Source organism: Pimephales promelas, chromosome 7, assembly GCF_988280905.1.
Source record: "Pimephales promelas chromosome 7, fPimPro1.hap1.1, whole genome shotgun sequence".
Classification (NCBI taxonomy): Eukaryota; Metazoa; Chordata; class Actinopteri; order Cypriniformes; family Leuciscidae; genus Pimephales; species Pimephales promelas.
This window is the reverse complement of record NC_142775.1, coordinates 29,905,329-29,922,866: the sequence shown is the minus strand read 5'-3', so window position 1 is coordinate 29,922,866 and position 17,538 is coordinate 29,905,329. Positions and strand designations below refer to the sequence as shown.

At 37.6% G+C, this 17,538-nt stretch overlaps 1 protein-coding gene across 5 annotated transcripts in view; it reads left to right on the top strand.

Annotated features, from left to right (window-relative positions):
• The window catches only part of pard3bb (par-3 family cell polarity regulator beta b), a 305,177-nt gene that overhangs the window by 167,351 nt on the left and 120,288 nt on the right, over positions 1-17,538 (top strand). For all 5 annotated transcript variants that reach the window (XM_089133316.1, XM_089133317.1, XM_039683213.2 and 2 more), the window contains 2 exons: positions 6,011-6,181; positions 12,333-12,465. In XM_089133316.1, coding sequence (XP_088989442.1) covers positions 6,011-6,181; positions 12,333-12,465 — 304 coding nt within the window. The remainder of the gene's footprint in view (positions 1-6,010; positions 6,182-12,332; positions 12,466-17,538) is intronic.

The window sequence follows — 17,538 nt, the reverse complement described above, 5'->3', positions numbered from 1 at the left end:
CATTACATGCATAAGGACAATCGAGTCCCAATCTCATTTTCATTAACACTGAACATGTTTAACAAGTGAGAGCCAGAAAGTGTCCAAATATAGTGTTAAAATATACACTGTTCAAAAGCAGGGGCTTCATTTAAAAAACTAAAATTAACTTACTAACCCCCAAATTACGAACCCAACCAAAAAACACGTTTACAAATAAATGCTGTTCTTTATTAATCATTACACATTATTCATCATCACTGTTTCCACAAACAAAAGTTTCCAGGAAAAAAAAAAATTAAGGAGCACAACTGTTTTCAATATTGATAATAATAAAGAATGTAACTGAAAGATCATGTGACACTGAAGACTGCAGTAATGGATGCTGAAAATATTGTTTGCCAGCACACGAATAAATAAATAAATAAATAAATAAATGTTCTATTTGAATGTAATTTCATTTGTTATTTTAAATTATAACAATTTTCACAATATTACTGTTTTTACTGTATTTTAGTTCAAATAAATGCAGCCTTTGTGAGCACAAGAGACTTAGAAAAAAAATAAAAAAATAAATAAATTGTACAGACCCCAAACTTAATTTTGAGCACAACTGATGTTTTATAACTATAATGCAAGCAAACCACTTCTTTATATGCTTTCTATATGACAGGAGACACTGATGACAGCCTAATAGATGTCCTCACAGTGTTACACATGGCTTCAGGGTTGTGAGTTAAGACTGTAAATAGGTCATGATCCCTGTTAGCTACTCTTGGCATGTGTTTTGGTTCCCTTGACCTCTGACCTCTGTCCCTTCCACTAAATCAGGTTTCATTTGACCTTAACAGACGGGATCGGGACTGTCAGCAGGGTGCTGAGTATTTCCATAGGCTCATCTTTCTGTCTGTACTAACATGTTTTTTTTTCAGCTGCACCTGTTCATGTTCCAGTTTCACATTCATTCGCATAGTATTGACGACAGATTGGTTGGTTGTGCCCATTTGGTTAAATAACAATCTCGATTATATGTTGTTTTTTGCAGGTGTTCAAATGACTAGAAGTCTGCACACTCTGGGTTTTGTTTCCCCTTTACCACAGAATAAGTAACAGAATGTTTATAGCTGATCTTCTTCAAACCAGTCTCTATAAAATTCTTCCAGCTACTGCTTAACTCAGCCATGGGAAAATGCGCTTGTCATATATGTGGATTTGTACTGTATATATGTGTGCCCAAAGCATTCGCATTTATGTGTGCGAGTGTGTGAAGTTTACTTGTGAAGATAAGGGTTTGATTTGTACCTAACTGAAGCATCTTCTCACTCTGCTTTGTCAGGCCTTTAGGTTGAAAAAAAGCCGCTTTTGGGTTCCGGGGGTTGTGTAGAAAGAAAATAACTTCTTAAATCTCTATCACTTTGAAGCTTTAGAGTCAGATCATCCCGTTCAGACGGGGGTAGAGAGAGCCACTGCAAGGTGATGCACGTGAGTTCTCATACTTGAGTCCCAGCACAGTGGAACACTTCTAATTGTAATTCCCTATCCAGTCCCCAGTAAGAGAGTTCAGAAACGCTGCTTGTGTTAGCTCCAGCACATTAATGCTAATTAAAAACTCTCCAAGCCCATATTAATGAGTTGGAAGCGTCCTGAGTCTGTGGGTGGGATGCGTTTTCTCCCCAGAGCCGAAGTGGGAAGGCAAGAAAAGGTTGGGGTGAACAGCAGCGTCTACTTGCAAAGTTGTTGTTGGCTTGCACTTACAAAACTGAGGGAAACGCAGTGTAAAACAGCAGTTAGTTTGCACTGAACTTGTCCTTGAGCGTCTCATTCTCTTGTCCTTCTGTCCTTCAGCACTATTGATTTGCCCCTGGGCTCATTTCAGCAGATAAAGAGTTTTCAAATGTGGGTAGCTTTCAGTTCTAGATTAGTTGCCTAAACATCATACAAAGTTAGGGAGTTTAAAACTTATTGTATACTGTAAATGCAGTGAAGAGTTGTTTCACATCATTATTATTTGTTTGAGTGTAGTAGTGTTTTGAGTGTAGTAATTTTTGACAATAGCTGCAATTTTGTGTTTCCAAATTGGTCATTTCTGACTTTTTGGCCCTGCAGTATATTTCTCTGATCTAGCATGAAGACCAGTGTGTTCTGAATCAATATTATCAGCGATACCTAACAAAAAAAAAATAAAGTGGATTGAGGTCACATCATGTATTGAGTATAAGTTAGTCTTCTACAAATCTGTATCCAGTAGGCTTTATGTATACATTTCCAAGTAAGGTGAACAAAATCTCCCTGTTCTACTTTGGACTTTAGATAATGCAGAGAATAGCTTGAATTAAACTTAAACTCATTGTCTTCGTAATGAGGTCATTTGGAGATGAATTAAAAATTTGAACTGTTACTCTTTAGTTATATTACACATGGATATATTGCCACCATACTGCCAAATCGGTGCCCAATCTGCATAAATTGAGAGCGCAATGAGGTTTTATTTATTAAATTGTTACATTTGTTCTCTTAAGTTCTGAATTGGTGGTTAAAATTGTGCTCCCATTTTCTAAACATCTACCATTGATGTGTATTACAGACATTCAGCATTGAGTATAATAGATAAGCAAAATTAACTACAGGGTTGGATTTCCTGAAGGAAGGCTGATTTTTGGTTGCTTGCATGCATCTGCATATTAAGACATTCTGGATGATTTTTTTTTGTATAAGTATGATATATATGATTATTATATGGTTAATAAACAAACCCTAAGCAAAATGATTGAGGAATATCAATACTGCCTCTATTAAATGATTATACATTTAAGTGGAGAAAGAATGTAAGAAAGAGCACAGCAGACTGCAGATAGATTGTGTGATTTCACAGAATCAAGTTTGAAAATTAGATCATGGCTTTAATAAGGATCCTTAATTCTCTGTGACTCCAATGTCATGAAGACAGGACATCTTTTCACCCAAAGGCCTCTGTAATGAAAGCATATCTCCTTCATTTACAGAGAGCAAGGGCACAAAGTGCACACTGCCAGGGCTCATAGAGTTTGTGTGGGTGTGTTATTTCTGTAAATTGTGATTAACAGTGTGATACTCTGATACCTCTATAGGGCACGACAGTCTGGAAAATGAATACCATTATTTTTTTTCCCATAGAAAAATTGTGATGACATGGACTATAAAGATTTCAAAACCTACCTCCAGCTCCAATGTTTTTAATCTGCGATATAGCCTATGTATTGCATAATCAATTATTTGAAGTTAAAGGGGAAATTTAATGAAAATTTGACTTTTTCTGTGTTTAAGTTCTATAATCGGGTGCCCTGTGCATCTACCAACCGTAAAAACGTAAAAAAAAAAAAAAAAAAATATGACAACCCTGTAACTTTGTATTGGTAAGCCTTTCTCTGCATGCATTTCAAAAATCAAGCCGATCTGAATTTGCTCCCCTTCTGATGTAGGAAGGGAATCTTATTATAATATCGCCTCACCTCAATCTTCACAACGCTGCCATTTGGTTTACGCAAGCGACAACAGTGTAACTAGTTCTAACGCAATGGCAAAAGTTCAAGCAAAGCATGAAAACTGTTCTGTTGTTGGCTGCAGAGACAAGAACAGAACACTATTTGGCCAAAAAATAACACCGCTGTCTTATAAAGATCTCAGGGAACTGTCGACTTGTGTTAAAGTTGAACATGACAGTACATGCAAGTCGATGAGAGGAGTCAATGTAACTCCACAACAACTACATCCATGTATCCACATTTCATTCACATTTGTTATTGCTGGAGTATCCGAAGCTTCTGTAAAATGACCGGCTGTCTTCTGAACGGGGGTGGGGATCAGCAGCTAATTTGCATTTAAAGGGACACACACGAAAACGGTGTGAATTTGGTCACTGCCAAAAAGGGGCAACTTTGACAAGCTATAATAAATTATCTGGGGGGTATTTTGAGCTGACATTTTACAGAAATATTCTAGGCACACCATAGATTTATAATACAGGATTTATAATACATCTTGTGAAAAGGGGCATACTATGTCACCTTTAACACTAGAACGGCCACAACGGTCATTTTGACCGTTTTGAATTTTATATCTACAATAACTTTGTTGAAAAAAATAATAAAATCCTGCTGGTACCTGACTTTTCCTAAAATTGTCTGTATTTTCATTTAAAATGATTTTCATATAAATTAAGTTACGTAAACGTAAGGCAAAACAAAACAAATGAACATATTTACTTATTTCAGCCATAGACGGTCATATTGACCGCACTGAATTTCGCGATATTTTTTTTGTTAAATATCCCGCGGTTGATCGTGGTCTCTCTCTCAACTGTCAATAGTCTGTCCTGTCACCTCTGTAGCGGTGTTTGCTATATAATAATTTCTACATTAGTTGTTGATCAGAAATAAGCAAACAAAACCAGACTACAGTTATCAATACTTACGTTATAGGCTATATATCATCAGAGAGTGATTCAGAGTCAGAGTTCACATCAAGGAAAAAGAGACGGCTGCTATCATCAGACACGGCGGATCCATTCATATCAGATGATCCTGGTGAGCTCTGCTGCCCTGTCCTGCGCTGTTTGTTTTGCTGCATGGGCTGTTCACTAACAGTTCTGCTAGTCCTATTATTATTATTAGCCTTTTGACCGCTTCTCATTTTCGTCATAGTTTGTCATTCAAACCTAGTTTTTATTTAGTTATCGTCTCGTTTCCGTCTTTGAAAGAATGTGGTTGACGAAAATAATTACGAAAATTATTCGTCAAAGAAATGAACACTTTGAATCTAACGGTCAAAATGACCGTTTGTGGCCGTTCTAGTAGTTTTGGAATTCTGGCACTTCAAGTGTTAAAGCTTATTGAACTGTCTTTTTTATTTATTATTCAATTATGCATAGTTTCATAGGATTAGATAAATGGGGAACCTAAACAAAATCAAAAATATCTATTTTGTGGTTAAAAATTGTGCGTTTTGCTGTATTAAAGGTAAGATTAAGTCTTCAGTGTGGATGGAGTCACAGCAAACATTCTGATTTACTTGATATCAAGCATAGTTACTTCATCATCTTTAGTTTGTACGGTTCACTAATGATCAGCATCTTTGCTTGTACATCTGAGGCATTTTGCAAGTTCTTGCGTTAACCCTCATGTGACTCTCAGCTCTCTTTCTCTCTCACCCGGAGACAGAGGAAGCAGATCACAGGCCTCTGCAGTGAAAACACTAATTAATATTAATTGTAATGAACTTTAGAGCTTTTTATATGCCATGTAATATGCATGCCTTATAATGTGCTTATACTGTACCAGAGAGACAGAGCTTATGAATTGAGGGAAATCTACTCCTTGACAGCATGCCCCTATAGCCTCAACCGAGGATAATATGCCTTTGGAGAGCAGAGAGTTTTGCAGAATGTGAGGAAATACATCAGAGATGTGATGAAAGTAGGACATTGTCAAGGTCTTCTGATGGACAAAAGAGCCCCAATTCTAGCTGTATATTAGCGCTGGTCTTGATGTAGTGTAATGGGTAGTGTCTGAGGATGGTGAACACATTAAGATAGAGACTATAGGAAATTAAGTTCTCTTTCATGTACTTGCCCTTATTGGATAAGAAATGTATCCTACTCAAAGTCAGTTTTTAGAATCTATGTGCATCTTGCTGTTTCCATCCAGCAGTTCTTTTTTTTTTTAATGTGATATCCCAAAATGCATATACAAGTAGGTGGATGGGAACATAGCTATGACTGACTTTTTTATATGAATATATATATATATATATATATATATATATTGGACCCTATTGACTTCCATTGTATGATCAACATATTCTCAAAATATGTTCCACTCATACATGTTTGGAATGTCATGGGGGAAATGATGACATAATTTTCATTTTTGGGGTTGAACTATAAATGGAAGCTTGCTGGTCTGATTCATTGTTGAAGTCAAAGCTCAAACTGTTGGCAATAGTCTTGTGACACTAAATAAAGATTCTGACTTTTGATTCTGTCTTTTTTGCTTAGGATGGGCGTCTACATATCAATGACCAACTGATTGCTGTCAATGGTGAACCGCTCTTGGGGAAGTCCAACCATGAAGCCATGGAGACCCTGCGGAGATCCATGTCCATGGAGGGGAACCTGAGAGGAATGATCCAGTTGGTGGTGCTCCGTGCTTTAGTACAACCTAACCAGGTATGTACTTACTTCTAGAACACATTTAGCTTTGATCGTAGCACTCTTTTTTCTTCTCCTGGCTTAAACCTGCTTCGGTGTTTGGGTCAGTGACAAATAATGTTTGTCAAGAAATTTGAAAATCTTGTCAAAAGCATGCATCAGGTATGTTAAAATGCACATAGTGTATTTATGTTGATTTTATGTAATTAAAAATTACGAATTTTTTTACGAAAGTTAAGAATGAATGTACCCAAACGTATCAAACGGTGGAACTGCCAAAGTTAACCAAATGTTATCCACCTAGATGGCATGCAAGTGTACATATATAAATACATTCTTCATTTTAATATGTCACACGAAAATAGATTTTGTTAGAGTTATTAGAGTAAATGCTTACTGGCATTTGATGATCTCCTTGGGACACTGTTTAACTCATTCACAATAAAGTTGAAATCTCCATTCTACCTCACTGGCACATTGATGCTTGTTAATATCACCATAAAGCAGCTTCCAGTCATTCAAACAATTTTGATACGTCTATCTAGACAAAAATAATCCATGATTGTGTTTTAATGATTTGTACTTGACAAGCGTTTGTCGATTTAAGACTGGGTGCAGACAGATGCTCGCCACGTCATAAAAGCTAGTCAGAATGGCTGGTAATTGCCATTAGTTCTCCACATCCTTAAACTTTCTCCATCATTTCCTCTGTGCTGGTGGAATTCGCCTCCAGCGGGATGTTTTAGCCTTTTCTCCTCCCCTGCACCTGGGTTCGAGAGCAGCCATATGCTCACCCCAGGATTCCCTCTATATCTCACACATGCACACACACGTGCTGACACACTCCACCCCAAGGCCTCCAACTGCTCTAAAGTGGTGTGTAATTAGGATACACAAAGGAGCTGCCCCTCTGGCCGCATGGATTGATGGTTACTGGGGGCTCTTTGTTCAGAGTGACAGGCTGGGAGGAATGGGCATGGCCAGGCCAGGGTGTTATTGTTCTCATAAAATAAAGATTCATGTTTATTATGCTTTATGGGCTGTGGATGCCCTCGTCATGGCTGCCAATGGGACGCAGAATCGAGTCAGGGCCGATGGGATGCCGTTGACCCTAGTGTGTAGAGGTGGGATGAGATGTTAGTTGGTGGATGGGAGAAAGAAAAGAAACATGAATGGATGGGGGACAGATTGTGATTTTGTATAGGACCAGAGAGCTTGTCGCTGGGTTCAGATCGATAGATCATGCAAGCCAGATGCAGGAGAATGGAATTTTGGTCCTGAGGTGAAACTAGCATTGGACTGACGGTGAAATATTGCTCAGCATGCTTTTTGTACCACAAATAAGAGCTTTATCCTGTAATAAATGGGAGATTAGTTTCTACACCCACAAGGCATTAAGAGGATGTATTGTTTAAGATTTTATTTCTTTATATTATGTGGTTTTTACTATTTAATAAATTTCGGCCTGTTGTAGCATTTTTATTCTTTCTAGCTCTAATAAATAAAGTCTAAAAAGTTATCTTCAAGCCTGGAGCCAGTTTTAATTCTTTACAGACTTTTTTGTGGGTCTTTTCTCCAGTGTCTCTGTGAGCTTCTGGGAATACACATGCTGATGTGTTCTAGCTTGAATATGCTGTGTCCATGTCTCCTGACCTAACTTGGCTAATTATGGGCACTTTTTTAGAGACATCAAAGACAGGCTTCATGCACACTCACAATCCCAGTCCAGGTTTGGCTAATTCTCTAAGAAAATTCATGAAAAAGCAGGCAAACTGTTAGAGGAAGGAGAGTAGGAGGAAAGCAATAGAGATAAAAAAAAAAAAAAAAACAGATATTGCCTCGTTTGAAAGCTCCTGGAACAGCTCTTGAGTCTTTCTTCTATAATAATAATAATAAAATAAAATAAAAAGTACCTAAAAGCTTTTTTGGATATGGGACCAGGTAGAGTTGGCTGATGTATTGAATTTTTACGCTATTTTTGAGACCATTCTGTTGGTAATTTAAAAATAAGTGACGTGGCGAAAATAGTGATGATTTTAATGACTTTTTTATTTGGCTATTAAATAGTTTCTCTCATTTAAACATCAGTTTTTGTAGAGTTAGAGTTGGTAAGTGCATTTTCATGCCAGTTCAGTGAAATTATTCAAAATTCTGATTTAAATAATTTCATTCATTTGGATGTTAATATTGGTACATAATAAATAAAATAAATAAATAAAAATAGGATACATTATTTATTTACAACAATTAGATTTATTTATTTTATTTTTCAAATAAATGTACATTTATGTACAGTATATGTGTGTGTATACAGTATGTGTGTGTGTGTATATATATATATATATATATATATATATATATATATATCAATGTTTTAATATAATTTTTAGTCATTTTTAGTATAATAATATAATATATATGTATATGTGTATATGTATGTGTGTGAGTGTGTGTGTGTGTGTGTGTGTGTGTGTGTGTGTGTGTGTATATATACAGTATATATATATATATATATATATATGTATATATATACAGTATATATATATATATATATATATATATATATATATATATATATATATATATATATATAGTTTCATTTATATTTATTTCAGATTTTTTTAAATCCAAAAAAAAGGAAAAAGGTAATAAAACCGGTAATAATGTTTTTATGGAATTGTGCCATGGCGGTGTCATCTCTCTTCACTCTGCAGACTAAATACTATTATACCACAGTCTGATCTAATCAATCCTTCTCACTGTTTCTCTCCGAGAGCCATCTAAACAACCCTGTCATAATCTCATTACAGCGTGGGCATTAATAATGAAAAGTAGCCCAGGGAGAGCCCACATGATCTGTGCCCTAGAGACTGTGCCAGAGGATCGCTGTGAAGTTTGCTGCTGCTGCAGGCGGTCGCTCAGACCTGCCAAGCCACTTTTGTCTTTCACAGCATGTTGAACTGTACGCTTTGTGATGCTGAATAAGATGTAAGTGGAGTCTGAGGAGTTTTTGTGGATGGGACCTCGAGCAGAGGGCTGTAGATGAGGGTAACGGACAGAGAGAGCAGTGTCTGAGGATGGTGAACACTTTAAGATAGAGGCTGTGGGAAATGACATACCTTTCATCCCTCTGACCAGTGTCGTTTTGCGTCATTCTCAGCCTGTCTATAAATGAAATACTGGTTGACCTCTCATCACAAAAAGCTTACAGCAGACCACAAACACAGACAGATTGTTACCCAAATTGTGCTGGTTCATTCAGTTTAACGCGGTCCTAAGCAGTAGGGTTGTGCAGAATTATGAATATAAAGCCACGTTGATAGGACATATTATATTGATAACATTTTAATAATTGTTCTAATTCAAGGAGAATATGGAAATCCACACCACAGCTTTAATAATAACGAGATTATTGTAATATTGTTGGAATCACTTTCAGATTATTATTATTTTTTTCAGACGATGAACAAGAAATACAGCCAATCAGAATTCACTCGACCTCAAGCATTCAAAGCGGCAGGCTCATTTATAGTAAATGGAACGTAAACAGAATTGTGGCTGTGTATGCTAATATAGTTATTGTTATAGTTATCTTTCTATTTTTTGTTCATGGTGTGTTCTATGAGTGTAAATATGAATTGAACAGGCCACACCTTATAGGAAGTTGAACTGGAATGACAAAGTTAGGAAAATAATTAAGAAACTGCAAAGGAATTTCATTAATCAGTAGCACTAAGGTTTGCTCAAAAATATTAACAAATTATGCGTTGTTATTATTATTGTTAAATTGAATACAGCCACAAATAATTTGGTTACACAGCATCACAAAATGTTCACACATTTTCAGTTTTATAAGATAGATATTGACAATTTTATTTCATAATATACAAATTGTAAAAGTATATCAGAAAATTCCCTAGTTCTACATTTACAGTGGTTTTATTCATTCGAAATGTACATTTTAATTTTGGTTCCTTGACTTAGCTTACGATGCATTTTCAATTCAATTCTGAATTCAGCTGCGAACTTCAAGGCGTTGTTTGCTTTGTTTTGTTTTTGTTTTATCACAGTGAAATTTCATTGCTCCAAAATCCCACTCCAAATAGCTGTATGTTAAGCAATACATATGTTATTTTGGGCTGTGATTGTCACATCACACATTGACAGTTGTCCCAACTTGGTGCATTCTGGCCTTAACTAAAGGACTGTGCTCTTGTCCGGATGAGGTAGGAAATAAATGGCTAATCTGGACCTCTGAGCTCCTGGTTAAACTGCAGCGCAACTACAGTACATTCCCATCCCAGCATCCCTCCATCCACAGCATTAACCTCCTAAAACACGTTTTACACTCCCTCTCCTCAACCCCAAAAGTTCCTGTTAATTTTTATTGATTCAGCAGCGTTTTCAGAATCGCATCCTCTCAAAATTGCAAGCTCTGTGTCCTCCTTTTTTATCCTGATAAATATTATAAGGGAAATGGAAAAGTTGGCTGGGGAATCCTCATTGATCCCCTCCTGTAATCTCATTTAGTCGCCATCACTGTTTCTTCTCCTGGCAAGCCTGCGTTCTGTTCCCCACAGGCCACCTCCTCCACAGACCTGCTCTTACTGTCGTTGACATTAAAAGGCCCATATTATACACTTCTCTACCATTTGATTTTCCCCCAAAGTCCACTCAAGATGTTAGTCAAGCTTTCTTGCACCCAAAACACTACTGATTTAGTTCTACACAACACTATTGTCCAGTATCTCTGTACAGTATTACAGCCATTTGGTTTCCGCAACGGTCTGTGCACTGACCGTGTGATGTCATTTTTGTCACCGGGATGGTCTACGCACGCCGTCCATGTGCAGACCAATTTTTGTGACTGTATGCGTTGAATGTTGAGACGGAAAAGTCCACTTGGTGGCAATACGCACAGTGGTATACTGTGAAGAGTTTGTCAAAGAATTTGTCGAAACAACATGCTTTTCCAAAAACAGTAATCAGATCAGCATATTATTCATCCATTGTTCAAGCTTCCATTGTTTTTGTTTTGGTTCCTGTTTCTTTGTACTTGTCGAACGTATCCATCTGCGCTCATCTGCGATTGAGTAAACTTTGAGAGTGGAACGTGGAAAATTAAAAATACCTGGGCTTTTAGCGTTCAATTTTGCAGTCTGGATGTATTGGTGCTAGTTTCCAAAAGTCCGAGCCAGTAGTCACAGTTGTCGGATTTCACAGAAAATCAGGTAGTGTATAATTCTGATTTTTTTTTTTTTTTTTTTTATTGCTTCACAGACTGATTCCATCCAGTCAGACATGTTTGAACAATTTAATTCATCATGCATTTTATTCCAGCGAAGTGCATGTTTCTGTGCTTGTTTGTGTTTAGAACGACTTGAAAGCCTGGTTTGTTCTACACTTGTTTTGTGTATGATGCTCATTTTAAAAGTTGGCAAGTGAAGTATATTCCAGCCTTTAGCCTTCTACATATTGCCCGTTCACCTCAGCCAATTCTTAACATTAAAACATGAATGTTTAAACATAACAGGTGCCCTCTATTCCAGTGGAGACATGACTTCTTGGCCTTCTCCATAATTGCTGTTTTCAGACCTTCATACCCTCAGGTCCAACCACACACACACACACCTTTATTTACAATATTTTATGTGAGCGGTTTGCTTTCCTAATGATCCACAGTATCCGAACAGGCCATTAGAAGACCCATCTGATGCGCTGCACCCTGCCTCTCTCCAGCATTCCAAATCTGCCAATCGAATTAACATATTTCATAGTGGCGCTTCAGGCCTGGGGGCAAGATAATGAAATGAATTACCATTCTGGGTTTTTTTTTTTTCTCTCTTGGGGAAAGAGACAGAAAATCTGTAACATCTGTGCGAGTGGCTTAAATCCTTCATGCCACTGACATCTAGACTAATCAGATGAATTAAGAGCTCTTCCAGGAGCAGATTCTTGCGCCATTTTTATCTCTTTGTTCTCTTTCTTCCTCCAAAACCTGAGTTTCAATGTGGTATTTGTTTTGTGATGAATGCCAAAGCCGGCGTAACGATCGGCCTGCTATTTGAAAGTCTTTACCTATCCCTGTGCTCAGATTTGCCTCTTCTGTTTCCATAATTCACAAGCAAAATCGATACGGTGACACTGCTTCTCTCATTTTCTCTCGCAGGAGTTCCAGGAAGCACGGCGAATTCTCAATCGATCCTTTGATAGCTGCGTGGGACAGGCAGGGCACCTCGGCCAATCAGACGGCGGCGCTCAGCCCCCCATGGTGATGAACAGCATCTATGAGCGATGTGCGGGTGAGTGATGGGCTCGCTGTGTCTTTATCTCACAGTCGGTCCGTGCGGGAATGAGACTTTCAAGGGGAAGGCCACCCAGATATCTAGTGCTAATGTATTTCTGTCGTCTGCAGCGCATTTGCTTGCAGATTGCCTTTTCATCAGCTAGACTGATAAAGTTTGACTTTTCATTTTGACCTTAATGTGGTCAAAACAAATATTACTTTTGATATCTGAACACAAAATAGCATGTGCTGAATGAAAAGCATACATATAAAGAATTCTTAACATTGGTAATAATGATTTTAAGAAAATGATTTTTAAGAAGCAAGTCAGCATATTAGAATGATTTCTGAAGAATAATGTGAGACTGAAGACTGGAGCAATGATCTAGCCTGGTTAAAACCAGACCATTCTCAGTTGTAACTGAGTTATGGTCTGGAAAAGCGTCATAGACAAATCATTTCCAGAGGGGTGTCACCAACGGATGTTGCGGGTAGACCTAAAACCAATCAGAGCGATGAAGGAGATAACGTATGCTGAGTGGCGGCCGGCGGAGAAACATCTCCGAGTGGTATTGTTTGCTCGGTTTTTAACAAAAAGGAAACATTCAAATCGCTTAAAACAGACGCGATAGTTGATAGTTGAACTAGTGATGTTCGACGGCGGCATCCTTTTTTGTAATGTAGGCTACAAAATCTGCTTCAAAATCCCAGCGGTCGTCATCGAGTAAAGCCCGCCCCAACGTTTCTGATTGGGGGCCGCGATTTTGAAGGATTGGAAATGGGCTTGAAGGACCTTTTTGCCAGACTAACTTTCAGAGCAAATCTAAATTTGCCGGAAGTTGTCTGGGTTTTCCCAGGCTAGCAATGATCATGAAACATAACAGGAATAAATTACATTTTAAATAAACAAAGCAATTCCAATAGGGTCCTCACACCATTGGTGTCATTTGCAGTGTTTAAAATTACTGATTTAAAATTGTAATGTTTTATTTTTAATATATTGAGGCACAATTTTATAAAATTGTTATATTATTGGTCATTTATCAATTACAGAGACAATTTATATAGAGACATGCCACTTCCTCAATCCTCAATACAACTATTTACAGAAAACCCGTTACACCAAAGATGGCGGTTGTATGCACGTGCCCCGCCCCTCCCACTGGAAAGCCAATCATCTGCTTATCAGCGCAGGCATAATATATATAACAGTATTTAATCAGTTTCATTCTATAGATTGAGTTGCCTTATGAGAGCTGAAACATATTAAAGCCTTTTTAAATACCGTTTTTGTAACAGAGCAATTGTCTGAGTCTGTCCATGTGCCATACTGGAAATATGTTTGTACATGAATGTCTGTCACTAACGATACAGTGTGCTTGTCATACATGCGCTATCTTTCTTTGTCTTTCTTTCGCTCGCTCTCATGCCTGGAAAGACCCTTTTATCACAGCTGTATTAAGAACTTGAAGTTTAACTCGTCTGAGAATTGGGGCACATTTGCAATTCTTTTCATGTGAAATGCCTATGTGCATAGCCTGTCGTTTGGACCATCCCTTTAACCGAACATGAAAGAGTAACACTCCTCCTGCAGGATTTCAACACAACTAAAGACCGGCAGAGATAGAGAAAGGGGCTTAGAGTAGCTGCCTGCTTTACTCGTCTGCCGCTTTTTCCAGAGGAACGCATTTCGCACACACTGTACTCATTGGGATTCCCAGTGAGCACAATTCTAGGAAATAAAACAAATAGTCTAATATCAGCTGCATCAGATTCATATCTCCCCCTCCCTGACACCTTGCGCTTCTGCCCTTTGTTTATTTCCTTGATAGACCGATGCTCCCACATTCATAAATATGGAGTTCAAAAAATATTCCTTTCTGACAGGAAGTGGTTCTAGGTACGGTTGTCTCCTAAGCAAAGAAATTATGACAGCAAGGAGAGCGGGGGGGAAAAAAAGGAAACCAAGCCCTCGGCTCGTGCTTTGATTGTGTGTTTGCGTTGGTTTCTCTCGCCCCTGACCTTGAAATCATTAAGTTGATGCGTGCTTTATCTGGGCCATGTTTCCACAGGCGCAACAGTAATGCAGTCCGTCGCATCATAGCGTAACAAACAATTTAAAATGCATAATGCCCTCATCAAGAGAGTGCTGAATTTTTTTTTTTCTTCTTCTTTTTGGCATATCCATTTGGGCTGAGGGAAGTAATTTACTGGTAGATGTTTGAGCTGTAAATGAAAGCTAATGATTTCGTACATATGTATGTGTATTGTGTTTGCTTTTGAAGTGGTGCTTCTCGAGAGAATCGCTCTAATTATAACCCTGGATAACAGTGGGCCGGGAGCTGAGGAGAGGGCGGAAGTGTGGGATGATATGAATATTACTGTTTCTGAACTCTGTCCATCTCTGGTGTGGGACGAGTTTTTCTCTGCCCTCTAACGCCTTCATGAGAAGATGAACTTTGAGTTTATGGGAGTTTAAATTAGGAATATTTTTGTTTATTTGCTTTATCTCTGCCCTTTCTTGACATCCTTAGCAAAACGTACTGTGCCGCTACTTGCAGTGATGTATCAGATGATAATAATAATCTGTATTTTATGCATGGTACCAAACGATTGCTACTATATCCATATATATATACATTCAGAGGAAAACGGAGAGAAAACATGAAGTAAGAGGTAGAAAGACAATATGTTGCGTGTTTGATTGGAATGTATGGGCAGCTAAATGTGTTTGCGCACATGCATAGCTCTAAAAATAACTCGAATAATTGCTTGAAAGGCTCACTTATATCTAGTTCCTTGCATGCCTTCTGTTGAAAACTAGCTATTTGTGGTGACATCTGTCAATGTCTTGGATCTCACTCGGCGGCCATCTTGACTACTCCCTTCATTGGTTATTTCTAGCCATGCTAGTCCAGTTCCTGTCTACTTAAATAGGAAAAGATTGAAATATCTAATTTTTTTTGGCAACATCCCTAACAGCACATGTACATCATGGAGACATCTCTCTTTCTTTTTTTTAAATAGAAATTTAGAAAATGTCTTTTAAGATATTTCTGATTTAGAATGCATGTATGCTTGGGATACATACAGTATCTGATGTTTGGACACAATTGATATTTTCCAGGTGAAGCGATCTTTAAAATTATTTCTGGGATATGTCAAATCCCCAACAAAATTGAGGTTTTTGCTGTCGCTCAAATCAATCATGCAAAAACAAACAAACAAAAAAAAAAACAGTATCTTTCATTATTAGGTTCAGTTAATGGTCATGTTTTGTAAAGTAACTTCAGACTACAGAAATGAGTGAAATTTGATGACTTTAACATTCAGTTAGCACATCTGCTGTACTGAGAATTTACATTTTTTTAACACAAACAATTTTTCTAACAGTAAATGTTCTCATAGTAATACTCGTGCAACAAAATCTCCTCTGTTCCGCTTACTGTCATTATGAATATTGTGTGCAGATGTGAAATATTAAATCTGTCCAGTGCCTGTGGTAATAGATTCATACGCAGCCTTCTCAGAGAGAAACATGGCTTTTATTTCAGTTAATGTTTTACATAAGAATGTGTCTTGCTATTGCAGGGCTAGAGGTCTGGTAGCCCACACCGTTTAGGATTAATAACCCTGTTTTAGCTGGAAGAGCCATTGATCCATCATCTTCTGAAGGAACAACTTATTTCATTTCGGCTACGCCACACTTTAGTAGATAAATAATCGTGGGTGTGTATGGCTGCAAACGTGTGTACGTGTTTTCGTGTGCAATACACATCCATTTTTTCCATTCACTCCAACATCAGTTCATCTCTCAAGTGTGTGCATGTTCATGTGTGTGAGTGAGCAAGCGCGCACGTATGCATCTGTGCACATGATGTATTATGGCAGTTGTGCAGCACACAAACAGATGAGATATATAATACTAATAAGCAGTCATCCCAGTGCAATCTGATGAGTAATGATGAAGTTCTGCTGGGTGGGGCGCTCTGATCTATGTGATTGTCAGGACCGATATCCAGCTCCACTTCGCCAAAACACAGACACTCCATCAAGAAGACAGAGAACAACGTGCTATCCATATCCCAGCAACCATACCGGAAGAAGTTAAAAATCGTACATTTTTGTGTTATTGGACTATTGATTTTTTTTTCCAAGTTCCCCAAAATTAACTATTGTCATGTTTTATTTATTTATTTATTTTTATTTTTTACACAGCCAGCATACACTCTGTATGCAGTTGACTGGGAAATTAAGTAGGAAATGATTACAAGGTCAGTCTATCTCTAGAACTGTTCATGACTGTGTTCGCACTGTAGATTGTATGTAAAATGCGTTTGCTAAGTGTCTGGGAATCTGAGGCATTTGTTTTGAATTCTACATCAGTGGCTCTCAGACAAAGACCTCCAGCCTTTGTCTTGGTTCTGCACTATTTGGCCTAACAGACATTAATAAGGTCTTTGTGTCTTTGTCATGTGGGGCTTTAGATACTGTAATTGAAAACAAAATCAACTAATGAGAGTTTTGGGTAATTCGCATAAAATGTCCTTGAGTTATAAACACACACACACACACACACACACACACACATTCAGAAACAGCTCATTGTGTCTTTTTCTGCAGCAGGTGGTTTTAGAGAGCCAGGCAACAGTAGTGTGTCGTCTGTTTAAGGAAATGAGACATGAACCGAGTGCACAATCACTGCATCATCCTGCTAACTGCACTTCCTGTGTCATTCATCTCCTCTACACATTCTGTTGTGCTGTTTGTTGCCAACACAGTATATATATATCACACAAACAAATATATAGACTCATTAACAATCACTATGTAACTCGCTTCTTTCATTAGTGGATTTCATTTTCCGTTTAGTAGGTTTTATTAGCATTAAATAAATGTACTTGCATATAGTGAAAATAGGAGTATAAGCATATAATTCCATTGTTTTGTGACAATTTTTTGAAAGAAAATGAATTAACAATTGAAAAAATAATACTTTTATTCAGCAAGGAGACAAGAAATTTGAAGAATTTTTTTTCCACATTTTTGTTATGTTACAGCCTTATTCCAAAATGGAATAAATTAATTA